The following is a 27,603-nucleotide window of genomic DNA, read 5'->3' as shown; positions in this document are numbered from 1 at the left end:
GGGGGGGGGGAGAACAATATCACCTAGACCGGAGACTGTTAAGGAAATCGGCTCATCGTGCATACAATGCACTAACATGACTATGCCAACCGTTAAATACGCCTTCTTGGCGTGCTTGGCAACCATCTCTCCATCTTGCACCTTTGGTGCCGATTTATCCCATAGCAAACAATCCACAATCCACGATCCACTCACACTCTTGATTTCCATCCTGTGCATGAACTTTACAACCTTCTTCTTCTTCTTCTTCTTCTCGAAAGCACAGGCCAGATTTCCTCCGTCAGGCAAAGACGATGCCAATCCGTCTACCTCCATCCCGCTCCGGTTCTCACTAGTCCTCGCATCTTCTTCGCAGACAGTCTCGTCGACCCATCAAGGCTCAACCCGTATCTGACGCCTCGAGAGCCAGCACGCATCGGCCCAGGGACTGAGTATGGCTGCTGGTATTCTTGCCGAAACAGAATAAGAGGAGCAGAGGAGGTCCCACTTTCCGCCCACGTATCGTATGGGTCCCACCGTATTTCCATACGAGCGAGAGGGGGTGGTCTCTGTCTTCTTGCTGGTTTCCGCGCGGGAGAGGAGAGAGAGAGAGAGACAGAGTTTGCCGGGGAACGCTCTGCCAGGGAGATGAAGAGGGATCCCTGCTCGAATCTCACGCGCCATTGCTCGTATCTGAGATGGCACCACCCAGAGTACCCTCCGCTCCGTCCTCGGTTCCCTCCCAGGCTTCCCCCTTCCTCCTCTCCCGGACAGTAGACGATCCTGTGGATGTGCCCTCCGACCTCTCGACATGCCGCATTGACTGGGCTGTGCGGCGCAGCTGTCTTCGGCGGTCTCGTTGGTGAGGCTTGTATCATCTACATACTCCGTACGTATGTGTATGTGTGGTGATATACATGATACGTGGGGGGATCGTAGCGTAGAAGAAGGAAAATAAAAGAAGAAAATAAAAGAAGAAAAAGAAAGAAGAAAAACACCAGCCCTACTCTAGCAGTTTGCTCCGAGCCGTCACTTAATATATCCATTATGCGAGCGATACATATCGCCGGCACGTTGGATCCGCACCGTATCCTGTCGCGTACACAGATATCACATCCTAGGGACGTGCCGGTCTCCCTCTCAGTACGACGCCGCTTTCTTGCCCATCCTCCACATCGCACCTACGCTCCATCATATCATCATCATCGTCCTCCTCTTCAAAGGTTGCCGCTGCTTCATCTCTGCCATCACCCGTCACTCGTACCCGTCTGGTGCGAATCTGGGCCAGATTCTCATGTACGTGTGCCTGGATCGCCTCGTACTCTACAGCTCCTCTCCAATCTGTCGGGTGAGATGAAATTGCTCGCATCCTGCCCCTCCCCCCCCCCGAAACGTCGAAAAGATACTTATGTAATCTCTCACGGGCCACACCCCTTCAATTCAGCCTCCACCCCTCTACGGAAACCCCTCTCATCCTCCTCCGTTTGCCTCTCCTCCTCATCCAACCGACCCCCTCTCACCGGAGCGCGTACCTCTGGTGCCTCTCACTATCATGTGCGATGCGTTGCGGGGCAGCCCTCCCGCTGTTATATATGTGCAGGCACCCCATAATCCCACCTCCGTTCCCGTTCCGGAGTCCGTCTGGCGACTATCCCGTGGCCGTCAACCGATCGGGATCCAGGGCATTCGAATGATGGTCCGGAGGGAATGCGGTGCTTCATCGTGAACCTCTCCCTTCGACCTAGGAGTCACGGCACCGGAGCATCCGATGGGTCACCTCTCAGCTCGGCGGCCTACAGATATGCCCGTCCCGACAGCCACGCTCGAGTTACGAGCAGAGCACCTTCACCTTCACCCTACTTCATAGATCGAAAAAAAAAAAATACACGTGCCCCCCATCATCCGAATCGCAGAGCTCGGGCACACACGAAAGCTGGTAGGATGCGCCCATGCCAAGGAGTGATCGAGATATCGTAGACACCTCAGCATCCTCCCCCGATCGCTGATGTGACCTCATCTCTCGAAACTGGCTACTGGATAAGCAACCACGACCTGCTTCGCGGCGTCAGCGATGCAGCAATAACAGAGTGCTTCCAGGAGGGTAGAGAATCACTGCTCCTTCCCTTCCCCCGTACAGCCATCGTCCCTCAGCGGACGCACTCCCGGTGGCTTGCCGATGCCGGTGACCTCACAGGCCGACCAGGCAGCGGCTCGTAGAAGCGTCAAGCATCGAGCCGTGACGGGGATCATGAAGAACAGGTGCGGCCGAGCAGCGTATAGAAGCCTCGGCCCCTCTCCACCAAGGTCGGCTCTGTACGATATAACCCAAAGGCGCGTTCTCGTCGACGACGGGCGCGCCACATTACCGCAGACACGTCCGACGCTTCGACCGAGAATGTCAGACTCTTCAGCCGGATGGAAGGCTTCCAGATACCGCCTGGGCTGGCGGGGGACGCTGCAGATCTGTCGCAGCAAGGCCGCAGGCTCATCTCAGGCATATTCGGCTGCGGGAGAAGCCAGATACTCGTGAGGCTCTCCGACGCCAGCGACCTACCCCACATGGGGCTTGCCGCGCACCGATGGCCGCCCGTGGACGGCATGCACGGCCTCCTGGCGCTGGACCCGGGTGAGCTGAGTACGGAACGCTTCCCGGGCCTCCGGATAGGCCCCTCGTTGCCGGAGCGGGCTCCCGAGGGCGCTGCGCTCCTGCACGGCGATTCGTGACTGCATCAAGCATCGGCTCCGGGCCTGGGAGGTCTACAAACTCCTCGGGAGAGACCTGGCCCCCGATGTGGCCGACAGCATCGACTGGCAGAGCCCCGACACCGCTCGCCTCCTGGAGGAGGAGGGGATGGCTGAGCGGATGGCCGCCGACGCCCGGCACGAGGGCCAGCGCCTGTGGCTCGCGTGCGCCGGCCACGTCAACCTGATCCCCCTCCTGCCGCTGGAGACGGACGAGGCGGACGTTGACCCCATCACCGACGAGGTGCTCACGGCCGACGCCGCCCTACGCGACATCTCCCTCAACGACGCCGGCCGGCGTCGGTGAGATGGTGAGGAACAACACCGGACACGCGACCTGCGAATTCGGCCAGCGCATGATTCGCAGGATCGCCAACCACGACGGCACGTCGCCGATCCTCCGCGAATACGCCCGTAGCCGGCGCCCTGTGGATATCCTGGGGGATGAAGTCGTCGTTTGCGGGTATACGTACCGGTGTCACTGCGAATGCAAGCTCCACGAGTTAGACCCGGCGTCGGACGACATCAACTACTACATCCAGGATCATGAATCATGAGTAGACGGGCGATGAACAAAAGAAAAAAAACACCCTGGGAATTTGTGGAAAGAGGGGGGGGTAAAGAGATAAGTTGATGGTCAAGATGACACTATCGATTATTGTAACTTTTTTTTTTCCGTTCGTGAAAGTGATTGTCGCTGCTCGTGACTCGGTGCTCTTGACTCTTTGGCGGAGATGGCTTCCACGGTTAGTAAGCCAAGGGCTGAGGAGGAAATAGGTTGGGGGGGGGGGGTTATACGGCTAGAGCCACTGGCACTTTCATTGGTTCAGTGCCCTCCGGTCAAACTTCGGCAGGTACGGATACAGTCCAGCACATCATACGTCACCAAGCCACACCGTCTGGTGGATACGGCGTGCGAGGCGGGATGAGATGAGGTGTTCCCAAGGTTTGGAATCTCCAGCATCGACGCCGGCCGGTTCAATCTTCCTTCCACTACTACAAAGACTGCTCCCTCTTCTCATGCTACGCATATAACAAAGGGTTGTCGCCATGTATAACCCAGGCGACAACGACACGTGCGATTCGCAAGAATATATCCGACCAGCTTCCAAGACGACAAAGGACCTGGGCATCCAGCTGGGTCTGTCCCTCATCATCGGTGTCTCCGCCTTCGTCACCTTCTGCGTGCGTCAAGCTCCCAGACTCCGCTGCCTGCCGATCGGGTATGGAGATGAGATGTATCCGGGGTTCTAGACTGACGATGGCGAGCAGACACTCCGTCCGAGATGGCCCTTTCTGTACGCGGCACGCAAGCGCCGCCTCGAACCGAAGATTGTCCTCCCGGCCTTGTCCAACACGTTCCTCGGATGGATACCGAGGCTGTACAGGATCTCCGAGCAGGATGTCCTCACCACGGCCGGGCTGGACGCATTCGTGGTACGTCATGGACGTGACGGTTGGCTCCGCTGTCTTGCCAGGATCTCGCTGACCTTGAGAGCAGTTCCTGAACTTCTTCAAGATGGCCATTCGCCTGTTTGCCATCATGGCCTTCTTCGCAACGCTCATCCTCCTCCCGATCAATAACAAGTACCGCAATTTCCGCCTCTCGTTTGGCGGAAATGGAACCTCGGGCAACAGCACGGAAGAGATCGACCTGTTCGGCATGCACCCGACGCACCTACCGCTCGACGACGACGTCCTCGGCGGCGGCGGCGGCCACGACGACAAGGACCACAGCCGCGATAGGCCGTACCTCTGGGCCTACGTCATCTTTACCTACTTCTTCGTCGCCTTGACGCTCTACTTCATCAACTGGGAGACGTTCCGCATCATCCGCCTCAGGCAGAAGTACCTGGGTCTGCAGTCGACCGTGACGGACAGGACGTTCCGCCTGACTGGCATTCCGTCGGAAATGCGATCGGAGGACGAGATCAAGCAGCTCATCGAGAGCCTGCATATCGGGCATGTGAAGAAGGTCATGCTCTGCCGCGATTGGAGGGAAATTGACGATCTCATGGAGCAGCGCGATCGGACGCTCCGACAGCTCGAGAAGTCCTGGTCTCGTCTGCTCAGGGCTCAAGCCTCCGCCAAGCCGGCCGAGGCAAACCACCACTCCCACGGCGACGGCACGGCAGCAGATGACGGTACCGACGCTGTCGACGGGGGACCGGGGCCGGACGAGAATGGACAGCTGCTCGGGCACGGTTCCGAGCCGTCACACGTTGCCGAGGCAAAGCGGCCGAAAGTCACCATCTACTACGGGCTTCTCAAGCTGCGGTCCAAGAAGGTGGATGCGATCGACTACTACGAAGAGAAGCTGCGACGTCTCGACGAGAAAGTCGTCGTCGCCAGGGGCCGCGAGTACAGGTCGACCGACATGGCCCTGGTGACCATGGACTCGGTCGCGTCGTGCCAGATGCTCATCCAGGCCAGGATCGACCCCCGACCGGGCAGGCTGCTGACCAAGCCCACCCCGGCGCCGGCGGACCTGGTCTGGAAGAACATGTACGCGCTGCGCGGCATCCGCAGGCTCAAGTCGTGGGCCATCACCATCTTCATCACGTTCCTGACGCTGCTGTGGATCTTCCCGACGGCCTTCATCGCCTCGTGGCTCAGCATCTGCACCGTCAAGAAGGTCGCCCCGTCGCTGTGGGGCTGGCTCAACAGCCACACGCTCATCTACTCGCTGCTGCGGAACGGCGTGCCCACCCTCGTGGTCTCGCTGCTCAACGTTGCCGTCCCCTATCTGTACGACTGGCTGTCCAACCGGCAGGGCATGATCTCGCAGGGTGACGTGGAGCTGTCGGTCATCAGCAAGAACTTCTTCTTCACCTTCTTCAACACCTTCTTCGTCTTCGCCGTCTCGCGCACGGGCTTCGACTTCTGGAGCACGCTGCAGGAGCTGCTCAAGGACACGAGCAAGATACCGGCCGCCATCTTCTCCGACGTCGAGGAGCTCTCCATCTTCTACATCTCCTTCATCATGCTGCAGGGCATCGGGCTCATGCCCTTCCGCATCCTCGAGGTCGGCAGCGTCTTCCTGTACCCCTTCTCGCGGCTGATGTCGGCCACGCCGCGCGACTTCTCCGAGCTGCGGGAGCCGCCGGCGTTCCAGTACGGCTTCTTCCTGCCGACGGCCCTGCTCGTCTTCAACCTCTGCCTCATCTACAGCATCCTCCGCATGGGCTTCCTCATGCTCATCTTCGGCACCATCTACTTCGCCCTCGGCTACTTCACCTTCAAGTACATGCTCCTCTACGCCATGGGTCAGCCGCAGCACGCCACCGGCGGCGCCTGGCGCATCATCTGCTACCGCATCCTGGTCGGGCTCGTCGTCTTCGAGGTCGTCATGGTGGGCCAGATCGCCTCGCTCAAGGGCTTCGTCCAGTCCGTCTCGATCCTGCCTCTGATCCCCTTCACGGTCTGGTACAGCTACTACTACAACCAGCGCTTCGAGCCCCTCACGAAGTACATCGCCCTCCGGGCCATCCAGCCCAACGAGAACGAGGACGAGGACGCTTACGGCGGCCTCCTGGGCGGGTCGGCCATCCTGGACGGTGAGCCGTTCGACGACGAGAGCGGCATCAGGCCGTCGCAGGTCGTCTTCCGTCGCGGCAGCACCTTGGACGAGTTCAAGGAGCATGGCCTGACGTTTGTCAATCCGAGCCTGGTGGTCCCGTAAGTCTTCTTCTCATTCATCTCTCTCTCTTCTCTTCTCTTCTTCTTTCCTCCTCTTTACATATATCCACCTCTCTTCGCTCCCCTCTCCGGATATCATATCTCTCTGCCAGTCCACATCATCCACATGAAAGGTCATCAATCAGTACTAACCGACGTGTCTCTCTCATCAGTCTACAACGCCCCTGGATCTACAGGGACCAGCCACCACCGGTACCAGATGATGACTCCGAGACCACAGAGGGGCAGCAGCCCAGTCTCATCGTCCCCGACTCCGACGCATCTCTCGGTATCGGGGAAGACAATGTTTGGAGGGATTCTGGAAATAATGCGGCCTAAGTGGCGGGTCGGGCTGTCTGTAAGCGATAGGATGAATAGGAAGAGCATTGCTGAGGAGGAGAAGGAGAAGAATGAGAAGGAGGAGGAGAAGTAGGAGGAGAAGGAGAAGTAGAAGAAGTAGAAGAGGAGGAGGAGGTTGAGGTGATGTGCACTCGTGCACTCGTGCACTTGTTTTGATTGCTGGTTTCATGTATGTCTGGATAGTTTGCACGATTCTCCTTTGTCTACAGAATACCCAACTAGATTCCATCGAGAACATCGTTCCAGGGTTGCTGCGCTGTTGTTTCACCATGTGCAGAGGAGGAGGGCAATGTGCTTGACGATGGCGCCTGCGGTGTCGAAGCTGAGGGAAGGAGCGATGTGCTTTCATGAATGAAGCTCCTTTTACTGCCACCTGACCGATGATCAACTTCTGCTGTCTTGTCCTCTCCCGCATCTCCCATCTCCTTCATCTCCTTTCATCTCCCCTAGCTCTACATCCTAATTCTATTCCCTAAATCAATCTATATTCTTTTCTTTTTTGCCCTCTCTTGACTCCGATGATATCCTATTGACCCCTTGTCTACTGTCTACACGACTATATGTAGTAATAATCATACAAGTTTATTCTACGCCTCTCAAAATCAGCACGCAGCACCACCATCAAAAAGAAAAAAAAGAAAGAAAAAAAAAGTGAAAAGAACGGAATCGGATAAGAACAAACGAGTGGATAGGGAACCCTGCAAAGTATCCAACTACCGAAATTGAAATGCAGACGTTCACCCCAAGAGCATGGGATGGGAGCTCCCAGTCAGATCTGCCCAAAGTCGGACCACAGGGTATGCTGACCTCGATTGTCTTGACCGACAAGGGCGACAACGCTGACGATTCACATCTCAACCAAGGCCTCACAGCTCTGCCTGTCGAACTGATACATCACATCTACTTCTTCCTATCGCCCGCCGACTTTGATTCGGCGAGGAAAACATGCCACGCGTTGCTCAGCACCGCCGTCAATGGACATGTCCTACGGCGTATGCTCAAGCGAGGCGGCTGGTGGAGAAGCGTCTCAGGCATGCTCTCCCGGCCGGATGAGGCGACAGGTCAACAATACGACGAGAACGACCTGGCCGTCATGAGCAGGTGGCTCTCCAGGGAGTGTGCCCTCTGCAGCACTGCAGCAGGTGCCTTCTCGGAGGTGGGCCTCACCGATTTCGGTCAGCTTGCCCCGGCCCTGAGGCATGGCATGCCTCACGACTGCGCTGCCTTCACCGTCAGCCTCTACGGAAGGTTCGTCCTGGCGGCGCTCGGAGAAGCGGTGTACGTGTACGAGCTGGACCATGTCTGCGCAAGGGACCATCGGAGGCGGACGGCGCTGCCCCGACGGCGCGAGGGCCTGCCGCTGGGCATGTTGCGGCCGGTGACGCTGATCATCTGCGATCGCCAGGTGATCTCGTGCAGCATGGACACGTCCAAGGGCCGCAACTCGGTAGCCATCCTGATGCAGGGGCGCCTGGGCTTCGTGTGCGACGTATCGCCTCGGCGGCTGGGGATACCGGTGTCGGATTCCTGCGCCTCCACCTGGCCGGTTCTGGCGGCGAGCGAGGCAGGGCAGCACACAGAGGCAGAGGCGTCTCGCACGTGTATATGTCGCGTAGAACCGGCGACGCGAGCACCGGCGGCTGAGACCAGCGCGGCGTCGGTCTATCGGAGCATCTGCTTCCCGGACGACCCGCCCAGGTCCGTGGCCCTCCACCCGCAGCGACACTGCGTCGCCTTTGGCTGCTCGGGGGGGGTCGAGCTGTACTGGACGGACGCGGTTAGAGGGACCCATCTGAGTCGATGGTTCTCGCTTGCGAGTCCCAGCGACTACCTCTACTTCATGCCTCCCCGCCAGGACATAGACATGCCCAAGAGGCTGAGGCTGATCGGCTCGGCCATGGCGCTGGAGTCCCCCGCAGAGTCATTTGGCAACATTGTCAACGGCCTCAACCCGACCATATTCGGATCCAGGACTGTGTCCACCGTACCTCTTGCCGGCTTGAGCTCGGCCGAGATGGCGGGTGCGGGACAGACGGCGCAGACGACGGCGCCGACAAGAAACTCTGCCGACCGAGCGGGGCAGCCACAAAGCCAGCTGCCGTCTATGACGTCGAGGAATGCTTACCATTATCGAGCCGTGCCACTGAGCGACGGCCACCACATCCTCTTCACCGACCCCTGGTCCGGCAACCTCTGCCTAGGGACCGATGCGCCCGCAGGATCCCTTACGCGCCTTGTGAGGAAGGTCTGGTTCTCTCCACCGGCGGCGGCAGCATCGTCGGCACCCATCCTCTACGCCGCCGGGGCCGACCTGAGTCACGGTGTGCGAGTGGTGGCGACATTTCCCGTACGGAAAGGTGGACACGACAGCTGCTGCAGAAGGTTTGGAATTGGGTTGCACGCCCCGCTAGCTGCTAGCGGCGTCGACGGTGTCCGAGCCCCTCAGAATCAGAGCGGCACGGCTCGGAATCGGGACAGTTCCGTTCGGAATCGCGGTGGTACGATTCCGAGACACGACGACGGGGGTCGGAATCAGACCCCTGTCCATGGAGCTCGGGATCCGTCCGATGTGGGTCGGAACCAGGCTGCTGATGTGAGCGGCGATCAGATTATCGTCTTCTACACAATCCCTCCCGACACGTTCCACGACATCAATACGCGCGGTTCCCCTGCTTCACAGGACCGGCTTGGCACGTGGCGTGCGACCGAGGACGCGGAAGAGCTACCCGATTGGGCCCCGTGGATGGCTAGGGGGACGTTGGGCGGGATGGGCGAACCCCTTGGGCATCAACAGCGAGATTACCACAGCAACTCCGACTTGCCAATCTCCATCGCCGGGCAGCCCGTGGCCGTCTGCAGCAGCCTCGTCGAGGTTTCGCTCAAGGCCTGGCCGGTCGTGGCGATCTGGGCCTTCAGCGCGGAGGGATGGTCGAGGACGTGGTCGCTGGCGACGGCTTCGCAGATGGAGCGCACGGTGTCTGCGGTTCAGAGAGACGGAAGCCTTCGGCGCGCAGGCCCCGACGACGACGACCAGCTGGATGGCGAAGACGACGACGACGACGACGACAAGACAGCGAATTCGGCGTCGGCTCCGGCGGTAGTGGATGACGCAGCTGACAAGTCGGGACCAACACCGGCGCCGTTTGACGGACCGTCATGCACTCAAATAGCGGGCCCCTCCTGCCACCAACAAGTGCTGCCTGCCGCAGGAGGACCGGCCAGTCAGATATCAAGAGGGGGCATACGGCGGGCGGCTGGGTTGGATGTCGCAGACGGGCGGGCGGATGGAATTGTGCGGATTGATGTGGAACTTAGATAAGGTGCGGGCAGACGGGCAACAGACATGGGAAGCAACGACGTACACGGTTGACAGATGGACCTGGAGCAGGATGCATAATAGAGTCATCACGTATCAATTACATGCAGGAAAGGAAGATTAGAGGTGGCATTAGAAGAAGAAAAAGAAAGAAAAAAAAAAGGTTGACGTGCGTAAGTGGGCAAAAGGGGAGAGATGATGGCAGCATCTGTAATCTGCAGAGAATACAGGGTCAGAGTAGTAGCAATAGACCAATGATAGGACATGTATGCCGTCGACGCTCTCGGGAAGGCCGCCGCAGATGCCGCAGGGCCCGCCCGCAACCTCCGTAGGTGCCGTGGGTCCCGCAGATGCCGCAGATGCCGCATCGGAGGTCCGTGGCCCATCGATGTTGCCTATCTCAGCCGGTTGTCCCTTGATTAGAAATTAAAAGAATAGAAAAAAACGGAGGGAAGGGAAAGGAAAACAGGTTCGCAGAGGAAAGACGGGCCCGAGGATTCGCGCAAGATGGGGGATTTTCGTTCAACGCCCCCCCCCCCCCCCCCCCCCCCCTCCCCTTTTAACCCCACCGGCCCCTGCTCTGGTGTTGGGTAGTATCAGTGGTGGTCAGTCAGGATTGATACTTGATACTTGTGGGTGGTTGAAGACGAAACACGGGTCTCGGGAAGCGGCACGATGATGATGGAGGAAGCAACTGAAGGGAGATGGAGTTGAACGTAGGACAGGAAGGAGGAGGAAGAAAACAGAGGAGGATCAAGAGTTGAATAGAGAAAGAAAGAAGAGACGAGAGAGAGAGAGGGGGGGAAAAAAAAAAAGAATCTGTTTGCCATGATATCACCAACGGTGTATCTCATCATACATCTCACACGGTAACGATGAGGATATACTTGTAGTTTCTCCTCTTACATTTGTTTCATCATGGTACTACGTCATCTGTAGTGTCATCATACGTAGTGTCATGATACATACTCCGTCATGTACTGTGAACGCATTGGTATTACGGCGTACAATCACTTGCAAGTCTGCAACGTAAGCATGCCTCGTACAGTCTCGTATACAGGGGACACAAGGTTGGAGGACGGAGAAAGAAGAGAAGAAACGGCATCGTATGAGACGAAATGGAGAGTGGATAGTGGATAATGCTGGGCCGAGACCGGCCCGCTGTACTTGTAGGATATTCCGGAGGGTCCAGCTTTCGGGACCGACGTGGGTCCATGGGTGTACGAGCGGTATGGTATTATTACTCGTACGAGAACGCTGTGGTGTATGCGTATTCGCCGTATCGATGGTGGAGGAATGTGTCGAGATGATGAGAAACAGGAATGAGAAGAGGAAACGAGATGTAGAGGAAAATAGAAGACGAGAAGAAAGGAAGGGAGAAGAAGAGAGAGATGGTCAGGATGAAGACACAGAGTTCAAGACGAAAAGCAGGCATTCCGATACAAGATATATATCAGCTGTCGATCAAAAACAATGTCATCGTTACATGTACAGAAACAAACGAGAGAGAAGAACATGTACAATAGAGAGAGAGAGAGAAGAGGAGGAAAGGGAAAAAAAAAGAGTGGAGAGAGAGAGGGAGAGGTCTTCTACCCGGCTTCTGCCTCTTGCCATTCCCGTCATAGAGCCGCTACCTAGAAAAGGAAAGGTCGAGTGATGAAAAAAAGGGTTAAGAGAGAAAAAGAAGAGGATGGAATCGGAATAAGAGATGATGTGTATGTCGCACTCCCCCCCCCCCCCCCCTGATTCCGCGCCGCGACAAAGTCTACGGAGTATTATCAAGGGGTGGAGAATCCCGCCACAACGGCCAGGGTTTGGGTCGGCAATGCTTGGGAGGGTCATGAGTGGCTAAGGCGGGCCGAGGAGGGGGGTGTGCAAGGGTTCCTTTCTCTTTTTTTCTTTTTTTCTTTTTTTTTCTTTTTTTTTTCTTTCTCATCCTGGTTGTGACGGCGTCTGACGACTAACACGACTCCATGTATTATGGTCCGGGACGTGGGTTTAGAAAAAAAAAATGTTCTTGTATAAGGTATTCTATGTAGTAGGTAGGTAGTATTATCTTTTATTATCTATCAATATATACATACATATATATATATATACGACGGGGGTCACCCTCTTCTCGACCTTTTCTCCCCCCCTCTCTCTTCTTTCCAGTGTCTTGCTTGTTTTCTTGGGATCCTTCCTTTTTCCTCTCCTCCCCCCCTTTCTATTACTCTTGACAATTTTCTTTCTTTGTTCCATCGAGAGAAGAGTGCTGTACTATGCTTTCCTTTCCATCGTCTCTCTTCTCAACCTGATCAACAACGGTACTTGGTAAAAGAAGCCAGAATATCCTACCCGGGTCCGGGTCTATAAACTACAATACGATAATATATATATGAGCAACTACAGCCACAACAACTGCGACAACAAAACACAGCGACAGACGGAAAAGAAAGAAAGAAACAAACAGATTATATATAAAAAATGTCTACAACGGAAAAGCAACAGCTGCCCGACGAACGGGTCCCTTCACCCCCAGAAACGCTCAACAACGAAGACGGAAACAACGATGCCCTCTCGACCTCGCCACCGAAGGAGCGCATGCCCGTCGTCGAGCCCGGCCCGGCCGCCTCCGACTCGGAGCACAAGCTGGTCCAGTTCAGCCCCGACGACCCCGGAAACCCGAAGAACTGGTCGAAGCTGTACAAGTGGTACTGCACCATGGTCGTGGCCGTGACCTGCTTCGTCGTCGCCTTCGCATCCGCCGTCATCACCGCCGACATCTCCGGAGTCGCCGAGACCTTTGACGTCAGCAAGGAGGTCGCCCTCCTCTCCATCACCCTCTTCGTCGTCGGCTTCGGCGTCGGTCCCATGGCCTTTGCTCCTCTGTCCGAGATTTACGGCCGTCAAGTCATCTAGTATGTCTCGGCTTCTTTCTTCTTTCTCGCATCTTTTCCTCTTCTTTTCTTTCCTTTTTCAAGAAAGAGGAAGAGAATCTCTCTCCCTCTCTCCCAGATCAGAGAAAGAGAGGAACCAAGAAACTGACAAGAGTGTTCTTCCAGCGCATCCACCCTGCTCATCGCCGTCGTCTTCATCATCCCCTGCGCCGTGGCCAAGAACATCTCCACCCTGCTCGTCTGCCGTGCCATTGATGGAATCGCCTTCTCGGCCCCCATGACCCTCGTCGGAGGCACCCTGGCCGATCTGTGGAGGAATGAGGAGCGTGGTGTCCCGATGGCTGCCTTTTCTGCCGCGCCCTTTATCGGTCCTGCTAGTGAGTGCCTCCGTCTTTTCTTATCCTTCTTCCCCTTCTTCTCTCGAAGAAAACAGAGACGAGAAGAGAACAAATCTGACCATCTGCCTCTCCTCCTCCTCTTCTCTCCCCGACAGTCGGACCCCTCGTCGGTGGTTTCCTTTCCGACGCGGCAGGCTGGAGATGGCTGTACTGGATCCAGCTGATCCTCGCCTCCGTCGTCTGGATCCTCATCAGCTTCACCGTTCCCGAGACGTACGCGCCCACCATCCTCAAGAGGCGCGCCAAGAAGCTGCGCAGCGAGACCGGAGACGCCAGCTACAAGACCGAGCAGGAGATCGAGGGCAAGCCCGTGTCGGAGCGCCTCCGCGTCTTCCTGGTCCGCCCGTTCCAGCTCCTGTTCGGCGAGCTCATCGTCTTCCTCATCTCCGTCTACATGAGCGTCCTGTACGGCCTGCTCTACATGTTCTTCGTCGCCTTCCCCGTCGTCTACCAGGAGGGCAAGGGCTACTCGGCCGGCACGACGGGCCTGACCTTCATCCCCGTGGCCGTCGGCGTCGTCGCCTCGGCCTTCTGCGCGCCGCTCGTCAACCGGCACTACCTCAAGATGGTGCACCGGCACGGCGGCAAGCCCCCGGCCGAGGTGCGCCTGATCCCCATGATGATCTCGTGCTGGTGCATCCCCATCGGCCTCTTCATCTTCGCCTGGACCTCGTACCCGGACCTGTCCGGGGCCGGCCCCGCCATGGGCGGCTTCCCCGTCGGCTTCGGCTTCATCTTCCTCTACAACTCGGCCAACAACTACCTCGTCGACTCGTACCAGCACCAGGCCGCCTCCGCCCTGGCCGCCAAGACCTTCATCCGCTCCTTCTGGGGCGCCGCCGTCGTCCTCTTCACCGAGCAGATGTACGCCCGCCTCGGCGACCAGTGGGCCTCCAGCCTCCTCGCCTTCATCAGCCTCGGCTGCTGCGCCATCCCCTTCCTCTTCTGGGTCTACGGAGCCAGGATCCGGTCCCGCAGCAGGTTCGCCTACACCGGCGACGACGAGCCGACCGCAAAGGAGGACCTCGAGATGGCCAAGCGAGGCGAGGGCGAGGGCGGCGTCTTCCGGGACGAGAACGACCTCGACACCGACGAGGATCTCAGGAGGGCCATGTCCTACGTCAGCAACCCTTGAGAGAGGAATCCACCTCCACCACCTCCACCCCCCTCTTCACTTGCTCTCATCACCTCGCCATCACTGCCATCACCGCCATCACCGCCATCGTCATCATCGTCGTCGTCGTCACCCCCTTCCCATACCATTTCTTTCCTTTCATCTTCTCTGTCCTGCCAAGATCGTCCTTATACCTCGGCTCCATGTGGGCCAACCTTTCCCTCCCCCCCCCCCCCCCCCCCCCCCCTTTTTATTTTATTTTATAAATCTTCTTCTTTCCTTCCTTTCTATCTTCTTCCATCTCCGTATTCGTTATTTATTTTCCCTCTCCCTGGCATTATCAACCGGATCTGTATATACATTAGAGCTTTTCTAGACAGCGTTTAATATCTCATTTGCATTTCGTCGAGAACCGGCCTATGTGATTCTGTTTCTCGTCTCCATTGCCGAGACGAGACTGGGTGGCAAGAGCAGGAGCACATTGACAAGATTTCAGAGTAGTATGCTGATCGTAAGCAGATGTGCCCAGATTGACCTACCGGTCGTTGAGACCATCGAGAGGGTCCGGTAGCGAATCGGGCCGCTCCCGAGGTGCGGCATCTTCCAAGCAGCCTGTACGATTACGTGTAGATCGCCAAGTATGATATCTAGATCGCGCGTCGCGCTGCATACCCGGATTGCATATCGCTGCTACCGTAAGTTGGGGGGGGGGGGGGGGGGAGGGGGGGAAAATTTAATCCGGGCCGGGGGGGGGGGGGGGGGGGGGGGGGGGGGGGGGGGGGGGGGGGGGGGGGGGGGGGGGGGGGGGGGGGGGGGGGGGGGGGGAAGGGGTGGACAGATTACTACTGGCCGAGCTGGATGAGCGTGGGGGGCCCCGTTGGGACCGTCACGCATACCGACCTTGCTGCCCCCAACGTTGCAGGAAGTGGCTCCTGGGCTGTCGAGAACATCGGATGCGCCGCAGTTCTAGGTGGTAGATGATGACGGAAACCTCGTTTCCCAGAGAGCCGAGGCCATCGGGCGAGATGCATCAGCAGCCAAGGCGAGAACCTCTTGCCGCCACGGTTGGGACGGCCGAAGCCTGCCCCTGACTGCCATAGCGAGCTGGTCCTTCCGGCACTGGCCAGGATCGGGGTATGTGGCCCTGATCGGTAGGGCATGGTCATCGTCGGGGTGGGAACGGCTAGGAGCGTTTTGGGAGAAGCTCTGATGTCTGATGGGGGGGTGGAAACGTAGTCCCCCCCCCCCCTAGGAGGAAGAGAGGGGGTCGAGGGGTTCGAGGGGGGTCGAGGGGGTCGGGGCCCCCCAGACGGGGCGGGCACGTGGAAGACTGGAGCTCCCATGCCACGTGAAGTCCAGTCGGTAGCATACGCCTATACAGAGCCGGATGCATCGATGCCGGAGCGTTGGGGAAGCGGTAAAGCTTAGCCATGACAGTTGGCTCGTGACGATCTGGGGTCGCGAGCCGAACCTCACCGTACACCCGGGCCCGATGCATCATCATCTTTCGACGAGAGATGGCGGAGGATGAAGAGAACCGACGAGTGCGACTCGATCAGCTCATGAAAACGCCCGACTCCAGGCCGAGGCCAACCCCCTCCGCCACAGGACGAGTCCATGACTCGCCACCACATGGCAATATACGGTGTACCAGTGGCGCCATTCCACGCGATAATCCAGCACAGTCCTGCGGGCTTGACATGTCAATACGGCATTAGGGCCGAGAGCTGCGCCTAAGATTACTGGAAGGGGAATCCCCATGGGACTTATGTGGGGAAACTGGATGGAAGCCCCAAGTACCGGCGACCCCCGTCGAGCGGGGGAAGTGGATGGTGATAATTTCCCTCCCCCGGTTGAGTCCAAGATAAGCTACCCTCACCCTCTCTCCTTGCCCACTCTTGGCTGCCCCGGACGGCCCTCGTTAGCAGCACTGCCCCGATTCCGGTTACTCTGAGGGCGTTGAGAGCTGAGGCATTTAAAAAAAAAAGGAGTTGATGTCTGTCATGGATGGCTATCACCTGTTTCTCTACCCCAGTTTGTTTCTCTCGTAATTCCCGGGTGCATGTGTAGTGTATACATATATATATATATATATATCCCCCTTCCCCCCTCCCCCCCCCCCTCCCACTCTCTCTCTCTCTCTCCATTTAATAGCATATCTATTAACGTTAAAAGCAACTGGTCCCAAATGGTAGCTACCATCTATCCATCACAACCGGTGTCTCGCCTTCCAACCCACGAGCACGTACTATCACGTGAAAGTGACGACATTGGGACCGATCCCCTCCCCCTTTCCATAGCCATGAAGCTTTCCGATGCCTCGCAGGCGGCCGGCGCGGCACTCCTGGTGCTGGCCACCGGCGCGGAATCGTACAGGATCCCTCACGGCAGCTCCGCAACCCCCAAGGTCAAGGTGCTCAACGGCACCTACTCGGGCGTGCACAGCTCCGAGTACGACCAGGACTTCTTCCTCGGCATCCCGTACGCGCAGCCGCCGGTGGGCGACCTGCGCCTGCGCGTGCCCCAGCCGCTGAACTCGACCTGGAACGGGACGCGCGAGGCTGCCGAGTACTCGCCCCAGTGCTACGGGTACGGCAGCGACACCTGGGTGCTCGGGAACTACGTCTCGGAGGACTGCCTGACCATCAACGTGGTGCGGCCGTCCGGGGTGGCGACGGACCACCTCCCGGTCGCGCTCTGGATCCACGGCGGCGGCTTCACCAACGGCGGCAGCTCCGACCCCCGGTACAACCTGTCCTTCATCGTCGAGGAGTCGGTCCGGGCCGGGAGCCCCATCATCGCGACCAGCATCAACTACCGCCTGCACAACTGGGGCTTCCTCCACAGCGACGCCCTCGTCGCCGAGGGGTCGACCAACCTCGGCTTCCGGGACCAGCGCCTGGCCCTGCACTGGGTGCGCGAGAACATCGCCGCCTTCGGCGGAGACCCGGAGCGCGTCACCATCTGGGGCGAGAGCGCGGGCGCCTACTCGGTCGGCGCCCAGCTGATCGCCTACGGCGGCCGCGACGACGGCCTCTTCCACGGCGCCATACTCGAGAGCGGATCTCCCCTGCCGCTGGGCTACGAGGCCGGGACGACAGAGTCGTGGCAGCCGTACTACGACGCCCTGCTCGACGCCGCCGGCTGCGCGGGCACCGCCGGCGGCGACTCCCTGGCCTGCCTGCGCGCGATCCCGGCCGAGGAGCTGAGCAGCGTCTTCAACAGCTCGTTCGCCGACGCCCCCTCGTACGGCCAGGTCGTCGACGGCGACTTCTTCGTCGCCACCGGAGACCAGCAGCTGCGCGAGGGCAGGTTCGTCAAGGTGCCCACCATCTCCGGCACCAACTTCGACGAGGGCTCCATCTACGGACCCCTGGGCGTCAACACGACCGAGCAGTTCCGGGAGCTGCTCGCGGCGAGGGGCCTCAACGACTCCGTCATCGCCGACGTCGAGGTCCTCTACCCCGACGACCCCGCCCTCGGCCTGCCCGCCACCTTCGAGGGCCGCCCCACCGGCATCTACGCCAACTACGGGGCCCAGTGGAAGCGCCTGGTCGCCTTCCTCGGCGACGCCGCCTTCCAGGCCCCCCGCCGGCTCACCACCCGCTCCTTCGCCGACGAGGGCGTCCCCATCTGGTCCTACCACTGGAACGTCCTCGTCAAGGGCATCGCCCCCCCCGCCGGCGTCACGCACTTCCAGGAAGTCGTCTTCGTCTTCCACAACGTCGACGGCCTGGGCTACGACACCGCCGTGGCCACCAACCCTCTCGCCGGCAAGCCCGAGGAGCTGATCAAGCTGGCCGACATCATGTCGAAGCAGTGGATCAGCTTCATCGCTCACGGAGACCCCAACTACCACGGTAAGGCCCTGCACTTTCTAGCATCGCTCTGCACATCTGGACACCCCCACACCCCCCCCTCCCCACATCTCTTCCTCAACCCTCTTCTCATTTCATCTTCATCTTTATATTTTTTTCTGTCTTCATCCTCTGTTTTACTGACAACTCTCCGTATAGACGAGAGCCTCTACTGGCCCAAGTACACGGCTCGGAAGCCCCTGAACCTCGTGTACGACGTCAACGTGACGCACTCCGGATATGCGGAGAAGGACACGTACAGGGAGAAGGAGATTGACTACATCATCGACACCATCTTGGTCTGAAGAAGTAGATAGTCATGTACATTGCTGCGACGATGAATCGCAAATCGCAGATAATAGAGATGTGAAACCGTCCGAAGCTGTGGCAAGCAGTGATCTCGACCACCCATACAACTCTCGGCCAGCCCCTCTTGGAGATCCGATGGTGAGGGGAGTAGCTCTTGATATCTCCTATACCTGCCGGATCGTTCTCGGGCCCTACGTCCCACGTCCGGACGGGCTTCCTTCGTCGTAGGGGGTGGTAGGACCCGGTGAACGTGCGTCCGCGGGATGACGGAGGAAGGCAGGCTTCTTCTCCTGTCTGTCTCCTCGCGGACGGGCTTCCCACCAGAATTGATAGGTATGATGGTATGATACCGGAACGTGACAAGCTCGGAAGACCACGCCACCGACATCTCCGGCATATCCGTTACCGGCATAGGCAAGACTCGAGAGAGACACGCTCGATCTCCGATGCCAGCATCCCGGCATCCCCCCCCTCCCTTGGCAGCCAAGACCAGGACATACGAGGACTAGACCGAGACCGTTTCTTTTTTTTTCCTATTACGAATATTACCATTCGAGGGAACAATGCCATGTGGGCGCAAGCTTCGAGAACTGTTCCAAACTAGTCGCGACTGTGTGGAGTCGCTTCACCGAGGTTCCGGGTTACAGGGTCTAGAAGAAGAAGAAAGGAAATAAGGATTCGTAACGTCTATGCATACGTGTAATACACTTCGGATGTAACCTGTCTTGGCATAGGAAGTCCTCAACAAAAAAAAAACCGAAAAAAAAAAAAAAAAAAAAAAAAAACAGAAAAAGAGGAAAACCGGAGAATGGTATGTACATGTCCGTGAGGCTTTCTAATGACGACTCCGACCAGCGGGTTCGCGTCGACCCCATACGCTACGCTACTGACATCGACCGGGAGAGGTTGGTACTGAGGACTAAGGAAAGAGGAATACGCCGAGATAATATTAGGTCAAAGGCAAAGGCAAACTAGAAGGTAGTTGGCCTCCCCCCCCCCCCTGGACCGGATCGGCTACTATCTTACTCCTTTCGGTTCTTCACCGCTCAAGGCAGATCGTTCTGCCGACGACGCCCGTCTCGACGGCTTGTCGAGGATGGCGATGAGCGCGTGAGATGACAGGCGAAGCGAGACGACCGAGATCAACCTAAGCAGAGCAGAGAATACAGCAAGGGCAGACTCAAAGCAGCGGCGGCTAAGGGTCAAGGCACGACGAGTACATGCTCGTGATACCGAGACGGGTCACGACACCAGAGACACGGCGGCCAATTCCCTCAAAAGTGGGTGCAGGTAATATATATGATGATATCACGAGAATGTGATAACACCTAGAGATACTGTCCATGCAAAGGTGGGGGAGTATGCCAATATCAAGACGGGCGACGACACCAGAGATACAGTCGATTCACCCAAGAGTGCAGAGGTGGGCTGTCTGCTGTCTGTGCTAGTAGGCGTCAAGTCTCTCTCGATACTGATCTTGCCGAAGTCGAGTCGAGCTCGGCTTGCCCAAGCTACGACGATACAGGTCACGCGTAGCGGTATGAGCCGTCAGGATCACGACGGGACGTCACGTAACGGGAATGATTGGTCATGTATTATGTATGCATATGCAGCGAATGCGTGTATGGGGGGGTTTGCCAGCTTCTTGGTGCCTTGACCCTGCTGCGGCGCGAGTCACGAACGCGTCACCACATGTGCGAGGACTGCTAGGACGACCATGCCCGGCTAGTATGCGACGCCACGGAGAGACTTCCTTGGCAGCGACTAGAGCTGCGGAGCCCGCCGACCGGAACTATCAATCTGATAATGGACAGGATCAAATCAATATATGCTAGCCGTTTCCCTTTGATGAGCTAGTCTTCCTCACCCGACTCGTCTCCTCTTTTTCCCTCTCCCTCTCCCTTCCTCCTCCGCTCTCTTCACGAGTCCTCTCTCTTTCATTTCTCCTTACCATGCAGCAGAGCAGTGTGGAGGCGAACAAGGATTGATCCTAGGCTATGCAGAATACGTAGTTTTATATCCGACGTTCGGCAGCGGGACAGCCAAGACAAGTGATGCCCACCATCTCGTCCTCGCCATCCACGGCAGAGCGAAAGGCCACGAGGTACATGTCACGAGAGAGGGCGAGAAGACTTTCGACATGTCTGATTGATAAAAGGAGAAGAAGAAGAAGAAGATAAGATCAAGAAAATCTCTGCTCCTCGAGAATTCGGATCATGCCTCACTTTTTTTTTTTTTTTTTTTTTTGTGGTCCTCTATAGAGATTGAATCCCCATCTTTTGTCTCTAAACGAAACTGCCTGATTGGATCGGCATTGACCGTACGGATGGCAAGCTTAAAAAGAGAAAAGCTAGGACCTCCTCTTCATCTCCACAGCTCAGCAACTATTATAGTCCATGGCGAGGCAGACGAAAGAGGAAGAATGCCAGCCGATTGGGGAGCAAGAGGGTCGAGGGTCAGCATAGGGGACCACTCTCGGCGCTGCAGACCAGTCTCGGACACTCGGCGGAGAATTTATCTGATGCTTCCTTGGTTGGGGACTTGGAGACGAGAGAGAGGAATAAAAAGATGGTAAAAACCGCATTGCATGAGACCCAGTTCTCTCTTCAAGAGTCGTGCCTTCTCTCTCTCTCTCTCTCTCTCTCTGCCTCTCCCCCTCTCTCCCTCTCTCTCCCTCTTGAACTGAACCCCGCCCCACGCCCCGCTCTCTCTCGTCCCTCTCTCTCTCTCTTCCTTTCTCCTTTTCGGTCTTCACCCGCTTCTCTTCTCATACTGTGCCATCAGAGAGCATCGAGAGCATCGAGAGCATCGACATCAGCCAACCCCCGGGGGACCCGATATGCTGACGTCCAAGGCAAACGCTTCGCCCGCGGCCTCGACCGACGAGGAGATGGTCACCCAGACTCCGTTGGATGAGAAGGTCGCGGCCGATGCGACGGCGCGACCTTCGGACGACTACGAGAAGCCCCGCGACTTCCCCTTGTCGTGGAAGTTGGTCGCCCTCGTTAGCGGTATCATGCTCTCTTGGGGATCCTCCTTTTCGGAGAATACCCTCGGACCGTTGAAGTCGACATTCAAGAAGGAGTTGAAGATTACGAATTCCCAGGTATGAGTCAAACCTTCTTCTACATGAATTTCTGTCCTCCTCCTCCTCCTCCTCCTCCCCATCTCTCTCTCTCTCCTCTCCTCTTCCTCCGAGTTGCGAGAAAGAAAGACTATCCTTTCGTCTCCCTCCGAGTTGCGAGAGAGAGAGAGAGAGGGAGAGAGGAGGGAGAGAGGACGGTATTGGAACGGACGGCGCTGACCCGTATACGCAACGCAGTATGGTGCCATCTCATCAGCCACCTCGTTGGTCAACACAGTGCTCCCCATCATCGGTGGCTACGCTCTCGACTATTACGGAGTCGAATGGTACGTGCTCCCCCTTGCCTCTCCGTCAGATGGAAGCCTTCCAGCCGGCCATGATTGGCGACCTGCGTCGATCTTTCCCCCGAAAACTGACACGCCTCCGTCCTTCAGGGGCTCGCTCGCCTGCTCGATAGTCATCTTCCTCGGCTCCGTCATCTCGGCGTCCGGCTCGAACAGCGACGAGTTCGGGCTCATCGTCGGCGGTCGCATCCTCATGGGTTTCGGCAGCACCCTCATCGAGACCTGCACATCCAAGGTCAGCAGCTAATCCCCGAAATCTCCTCAGATCACCTCTCTCACACGCTTGCATCGAACTCACACGACCTTTTTTTTCTTCTTCTCCACCCCCGTATCTAGATCCTAGCCCATTGGTTTCAGCATAGGGGACTTGGCTTGGTGTATGGGCTTGACGTTGCCGTCGGTAAGTTTCTTCTCTCTTCCTTCCGGCGGTTTTTTTTTTTTTTTTTTTTTTCCCTTCTCTTCTTGTTTCCCCCTCCTCCTCTTGAAATTCATGTGCTCACCCTCCTCCTCGTCTTCTCCAGGAAAACTCATCGTCCTAGCGGCCAAGTCGTCGGCCGTGCCCATGAGGGACGTCTCCTCCTTCTGGGGCTGGGCTCTCTGGATCCCGGCGATAACGTGCTTCGCCAACCTGGTCCAGAACGTCCTCTACGTCTGGTGGGCGTGGACGCGCCCCGAGTGGACCCGCATGCCGACCGGCCTGCAGGCCCAGCGCGACGCCATCAAGCGTCGGGACGCCCTCGAGGCCGACGCCGACAGCCCCGTGACCGTGTCGAGCGACAGCCGCGTCCGCCGCTTCTCCTTCCTGCCCAGCTGGCGCAACATCCTGCGCGTCCCGCGCTTCTTCTGGCTCGTCGTGTGCTCGCAGATCCTCCAGTCCGGCACCGTCGGCAGCTTCAGCAGCCTGAACGCGGACATCATCTCCGAGACCCGCGGCTCGACCGACCAGCTCGCCGGCTACACCTCGTCCATCCAGATGGTGATTCCCGTCGTCGCCACCCCGCTCGTCGGCCTCTTCTTCGACCTCGTCGGCTACCGCATGATGTTCGTCAGCATCACCTCGTCCATCTGGATCCTCGTCTACTGCCTCATCGGCTACTCCCACGTGAACGCTCTGGGGGTCATGGTCGTCGCCTCGTTCGCCACCACCATGAACTCCATCCCCTTCGTCGCCTCCATCCCGCTCATGGTACCCCGCCAGGTCGAGCTGGGCCTCGTCTTCGGCATCTGGAAGGCCTTCAACAACAGCGGCAGCGTCATCATGGACATGGTCTCCGGCAGGATCCAGGACATAACCCCCGGAAAGACGTACGAGCGCGTCGTCGCCTTCTTCGTCGTCGTCAAGGGCCTCGAGTTCTGCCTCGGTCTGTTCTACGGACTCCTCGACAGGAGGTAAGTTGACCCGCCACCGCCGCGGCTGCGTGAGACGTACGCGATGCAGACCGTGCTGACACCTCTACCTCCCCTCCCTCGTCAGGTACCTCGGAGGCATCCTGTCCATGAGCGAGAAGAAGCGCATGATGCTCGAGGAAGAGGGCAAGCTCCAGGAACCCGTCGGACGCAAGCCGCACAGGATCTTCACCATTGTCGGCATATCGATTGCTGCGTCCATGATCATCGTCGGATGGGTTCTCTTCATCCGATACACTCTCTAAGGCCAGTCGCGGGGCCATCATATAGGAGCGGCAGGTTCAATATAGAGGCACTCTACAGGTGACGGTACCGGAGCCCCGTCGGTTCTTCAGTCGGGTAGTGTCGTATACACTCACCCACGCGCGCAGGACATGTGACTCATCTACGAGACGGCAGCCGTGCTTCGTCGTCAACCACCCCCCCCCCCTTACCGACGATCTGTGTAAGCGTGGGGCCCACATGTCTGTTTTCGAGAGGGGTGTCTTCGTTCATCGTACTCTGCTCTTCTACATCGTACAGGGCACGATATTCTAGCTCACCAGACATGGCTGGGTAGAGGAGGGGGGGAGCATCTCCCTTTTGGTCTCTGGGGAACGAATGTCGTAGTAGAGTTCCCTCTGGGTATGCCTCTGGATATGCCTCTGGATATGCCTCTGGGTATGGAAGACGCCCCTTATCGGTGGCGCTGCCCTGTAGATGGCAGCAAGAGAGTACGAGTGGATGGTGGTCGATGGAGGAGGAGAGGTGCAATGTGAGGGTGAGGGTGAGAGGATAGAGGATGCGATCTGTCCCTGTCACGAAGTGGGACGTGCAGAGGGATAATGTACCAGTACCGCACTCCTCCCTCCTTAGAAGAATAATAGCTGTGGGTCGGGGATTTCCCCGAGTACCTGTACCCCAACCGAGGTATCCTGAGGAGACCTGGAACAGACACACACACACACACACACCAAGTTGATGCCTCCATAACCGAATTACACGACAGTTCCAAGCAGTGATGTTATGTAATACTCGTAGCAGAGGGCGTTGGCAGCAGCTGTCGAGCAGCTGTCCATCAGCAGATGTAATGGCCCGTAGGCACTAGGCGCTACAGATCACTGCAGATGCCCGTACCGGGGGCGCAGGGACAGTGGACAAGCCCGGCTCTCTCTCTCTCTCTCTGTGCGGATTACAGGTAGCCCCTCCACTAACTTGGGAAGCCTGCAGGCGGGGCAGCCGCTGGAGCGCACGGCACGGTATCACGGTGATAGATACTCGTAATGCTCGTTGCATAGGTGAAGACATGATGGGATTCATCCACGAATATGTAAACATGATGCAGTGAGACGGAGCCATCAATCGTCTTCTCTTTCTCTCTTCTTTTCTCTCTTCTTTTTTTTTTGGGGGGGGGGAACATTGGTCAACTAGTCCGACCGTGCATCTATTCCAGAGGCTAGATGGAACCGTTGGATGGTGGAGAGAAAAACGCGCACGTTGAAGCCCAGACTAGACATTTCGCACCGGCAGCGGAGGGTGGCTGCTCCTCTTCCCCTCCCCGACCCCGGCAGTCAGGGACTTGGCGCAGGTGCCGGTGCGGACGAATTCGACGAGGCTGCCGAGCGTGCAGTCGGCAATCTCCCGCAGGGCCTCGGCGGTGAAGAAGGCCTGGTGACCGGTGACGATGACGTTGTGGAAGGTGGTGAGGCGCATGATGACGTCGTCGGACACGATGTCGCCCGAGTGGTCCTCGTAGAAGAGGTCGGCCTCGCCCTCGTACACGTCGAGGGCCGCTCCGCCGATGTGCCTGTCCTTGAGGCCCTGGATCAGGTCGTCCGTCTTGATGAGGCCGCCGCGCGACGTGTTGACGATGAGGACGCCCCTCCTCATGCGGCGGATGCTGCGCTCGTCGATGACGTGCCGCGTGCTCTCCATGAGCGGGCAGTGCAGGCTGACGATGTCGGACCGGGCGAGCAGGTCGTCCAGGTCGTCGACGTAGCTGCAGCCGTCGATGTCGGTCAGCGCGGCCGTCGGGAACGGGTCGTAGGCGAGCACGTGGCACCCGAACCCCCTCATGATGCGCGCCGTCGCCAGCCCGATCTTGCCGGTGCCGATCAGGCCGGCCGTCTTGCCGTGCAGCGTCATGCCCAGCAGCCCGTTGAGGCTGAAGTTGGCCTCGCGCACCCGGTTGTACGCCCGGTGCGTCGACCGGTTCAGCGTCTGCATCAGCGCCACCGCGAACTCCGCCACCGCCTCGGGCGAGTACGACGGCACGTTGGACACCATGATCCCCCGCCGGGCCGCCGCCTCCAGGTCCACGTGGTTGAAGCCCGCGCACCGCAGCAGGATAGCCCGCACGCCCTGCCGCGCCAGCGAGTCGATCACCACGCTGTCGAGCGTGTCGTTGACGAAGGCGCATACCGCCTGCACCCCCGTCGCCAGCGATACCGTCTCTCGGTTCAGCGGGACATCGTGAAACGTTATGGATATGGCTGACGAGGCTTCGTTGGCCGCGTGCGCCTCCTCGAGATATCGTCTGTCGTATGGTTTCGTGCTGAAGACGGCGAGTGTCGTAGCCATCGCTCGTGTCTGTTTCTTTTCTTTTTTTCTTTTTCTTTTTTTTTTCTCCTAACTTTCTTCCTTCCCTTCTTGTTCTGTTCTTGTTATGATCAGATGTGAGGAGGATGAGAAGAGACGGCCGGCGTTCCGTGAGGAGAGCTGGTGTAAGCATAGACAAAAACCTTGGAGGGGGGAGGAGGGAGGGGGGAGGGGCAGTGTATCCCCTGGATGCATCACATTGCAGTAGTCAGATACAAGCTTAAATACAGAGAGTGCAGATATCCCTGCCAAGCGTGTGACGGGTCTCATGCTATTTTTGTCCTCAATGCTGGCCTCGGAGGAAACACGAGTTAATCTATCGCTCAATCAATCCAATTCGAGCTTGAGATACCGAGTACGGGAATATATATATATACAATATATATATATATCCATGCCAAGAATGGCCCCCAATCATCCGCCCATTCCCGCTCTCATATGATGCCCCGCCACTCACGACTCTGGTGTCGTAGTCTATATTATATAGTGCCGGTAGAGAGCAGATCACTGGCCCAGATACTCCTTGAAGGTCTGCTCAAACTTCGTCTTGGGGATGACATCCTCCGGGAACCCAAACACCTCCTTGCTCGTAGAATCGGTCGTGGCCGCGCCGTCCCACCACGTCTCGAGCGCCCTCTTGGCCGATTCCGCCACGTTCCTGTGTTCCTCCGCGTACTCCACGAGAAGCGGGTCCATGAGCGAGGCGTCCCTGTACACGACGCCGGGGACCTTGGCCCCGATGGCGGCCTCGATGAGGTCCACGACCTGCTGGCCCGTCACGTCCTCCGGCCCGTTGAGGACGTAGCGCTTCCCGTTGTGCTCGGACCTGAGGACCGAGTCCGTCTGGAGGAGCAGGTGCGCGGCCACGGTGCCCACCTCTGCCGGCAGGATGTACGCCACCGGCGCATCCCTGTCGATGACCAGGCGGAGCGGGGTCGTGTGGTCCCCGCCCGCGTAGGCCGCGACGTACTGGACCGCCGGACCGGCCACCATGTGCGTGAAGATGTTGGGATGCAGCGTCGTCCACGCCAGCTCGCCCTTGGCCTGGAACCCGGAGGACTCCAGGACTGCGTCGATCGCCCAGTGCGTGCGCGGGTAGGCGGCCGGCGCGTCAGGTCGCACGTTCTGCGCCGTCGTCGAGATGCGCACCACGTACTTGACCCCGGCGTCCCGTAGGCTGACGTGGAATCCCGTCTCGTCGGGGAAATGGCTGGGTCCGGTGTGCGGGGCGATGAAGGCCCTGGTGACACCTTGCTCGCGCAGCCACTCCACCGACACGTCGATCCAGTTCTTCTCCAGCACCTCGACGTGCCGGAGCTGCGAGAGCTCCTGCGCCGTCTTGTTCTTGGCGGATCGGGTGAGGGCCAGGATCCTGTGCCCGGCCAGGGGACTGCCGTCCAGCTTCTCGGACAGACGCCGGACAGCGTTCTGGCCCGTGTTGCCGGTGGCGCCTGCGATCAGGATAGTAGGGGTGGGAGACATGGCTGGCCGTTATGATAGAGGATGGTGATGGATGGTCTGGGGGGGACGTGCAAGGGGTTGCAGTGATGAGGGGGGG

At 58.2% G+C, this 27,603-nt stretch overlaps 9 protein-coding genes across 9 annotated transcripts; 6 read left to right on the top strand and 3 right to left on the bottom strand.

Annotated features, from left to right (window-relative positions):
* Positions 1-2,009: 2,009 nt before the first annotated feature.
* On the bottom strand, positions 2,010-2,229 carry GMORB2_0695 (uncharacterized protein; the record flags this gene model as incomplete). Its single annotated transcript, XM_035462680.1, has 2 exons — positions 2,010-2,031; positions 2,093-2,229. The coding sequence occupies 2 exons, from the start codon at positions 2,227-2,229 to the stop codon at positions 2,010-2,012; spliced, it is 159 nt and encodes a 52-aa protein (XP_035325610.1).
* A 309-nt stretch (positions 2,230-2,538) lies between these two features.
* On the top strand, positions 2,539-3,278 carry GMORB2_0694 (uncharacterized protein; the record flags this gene model as incomplete). The annotated part of the gene is made up of 3 exons (XM_035462679.1): positions 2,539-2,699; positions 2,755-3,024; positions 3,089-3,278. 3 exons carry the CDS (start codon positions 2,539-2,541, stop codon positions 3,276-3,278), a joined length of 621 nt encoding a protein of 206 aa, XP_035325609.1.
* Positions 3,279-3,771: 493 nt separating this feature from the next.
* GMORB2_0693 (calcium permeable stress-gated cation channel) lies at positions 3,772-6,738 on the top strand (the record flags this gene model as incomplete). Its single annotated transcript, XM_035462678.1, has 4 exons — positions 3,772-3,906; positions 3,994-4,158; positions 4,223-6,399; positions 6,573-6,738. 4 exons carry the CDS (start codon positions 3,772-3,774, stop codon positions 6,736-6,738), a joined length of 2,643 nt encoding a protein of 880 aa, XP_035325608.1.
* Positions 6,739-7,486: 748 nt separating this feature from the next.
* On the top strand, positions 7,487-10,078 carry GMORB2_0692 (F-box domain protein; the record flags this gene model as incomplete). The annotated part of the gene is made up of 2 exons (XM_035462677.1): positions 7,487-8,536; positions 8,615-10,078. 2 exons carry the CDS (start codon positions 7,487-7,489, stop codon positions 10,076-10,078), a joined length of 2,514 nt encoding a protein of 837 aa, XP_035325607.1.
* Positions 10,079-12,541: 2,463 nt separating this feature from the next.
* Positions 12,542-14,472, top strand: GMORB2_0691 (Fungal trichothecene efflux pump (TRI12); the record flags this gene model as incomplete). Its single annotated transcript, XM_035462676.1, has 3 exons — positions 12,542-12,975; positions 13,120-13,331; positions 13,448-14,472. Coding segments are annotated over 3 exons (1,671 nt in total), but the record flags the coding sequence as incomplete, so codon positions are not given.
* A 2,296-nt stretch (positions 14,473-16,768) lies between these two features.
* On the top strand, positions 16,769-18,628 carry GMORB2_0690 (Carboxylesterase type B; the record flags this gene model as incomplete). Its single annotated transcript, XM_035462675.1, has 1 exon — positions 16,769-18,628. One exon carries the CDS (start codon positions 16,769-16,771, stop codon positions 18,626-18,628), a length of 1,860 nt encoding a protein of 619 aa, XP_035325605.1.
* Positions 18,629-21,471: 2,843 nt separating this feature from the next.
* Positions 21,472-23,713, top strand: GMORB2_0689 (Major Facilitator Superfamily; the record flags this gene model as incomplete). Its single annotated transcript, XM_035462674.1, has 5 exons — positions 21,472-21,738; positions 21,955-22,296; positions 22,398-22,461; positions 22,583-23,450; positions 23,536-23,713. 5 exons carry the CDS (start codon positions 21,472-21,474, stop codon positions 23,711-23,713), a joined length of 1,719 nt encoding a protein of 572 aa, XP_035325604.1.
* Positions 23,714-24,956: 1,243 nt separating this feature from the next.
* GMORB2_0688 (D-lactate dehydrogenase) lies at positions 24,957-26,027 on the bottom strand (the record flags this gene model as incomplete). The annotated part of the gene is made up of 1 exon (XM_035462673.1): positions 24,957-26,027. The coding sequence occupies one exon, from the start codon at positions 26,025-26,027 to the stop codon at positions 24,957-24,959; it is 1,071 nt and encodes a 356-aa protein (XP_035325603.1).
* A 522-nt stretch (positions 26,028-26,549) lies between these two features.
* GMORB2_0687 (Nucleoside-diphosphate-sugar epimerase) lies at positions 26,550-27,527 on the bottom strand (the record flags this gene model as incomplete). The annotated part of the gene is made up of 1 exon (XM_035462672.1): positions 26,550-27,527. The coding sequence occupies one exon, from the start codon at positions 27,525-27,527 to the stop codon at positions 26,550-26,552; it is 978 nt and encodes a 325-aa protein (XP_035325602.1).
* Positions 27,528-27,603: the final 76 nt, after the last annotated feature.

The sequence above is a fragment of the Geosmithia morbida genome (genome assembly GCF_012550715.1).
Source record: "Geosmithia morbida isolate 1262 chromosome Unknown scaffold_0, whole genome shotgun sequence".
NCBI classification, from domain to species: Eukaryota; Fungi; Ascomycota; class Sordariomycetes; order Hypocreales; family Bionectriaceae; genus Geosmithia; species Geosmithia morbida.
This window is presented reverse-complemented; position numbering and strand designations above follow the sequence as displayed.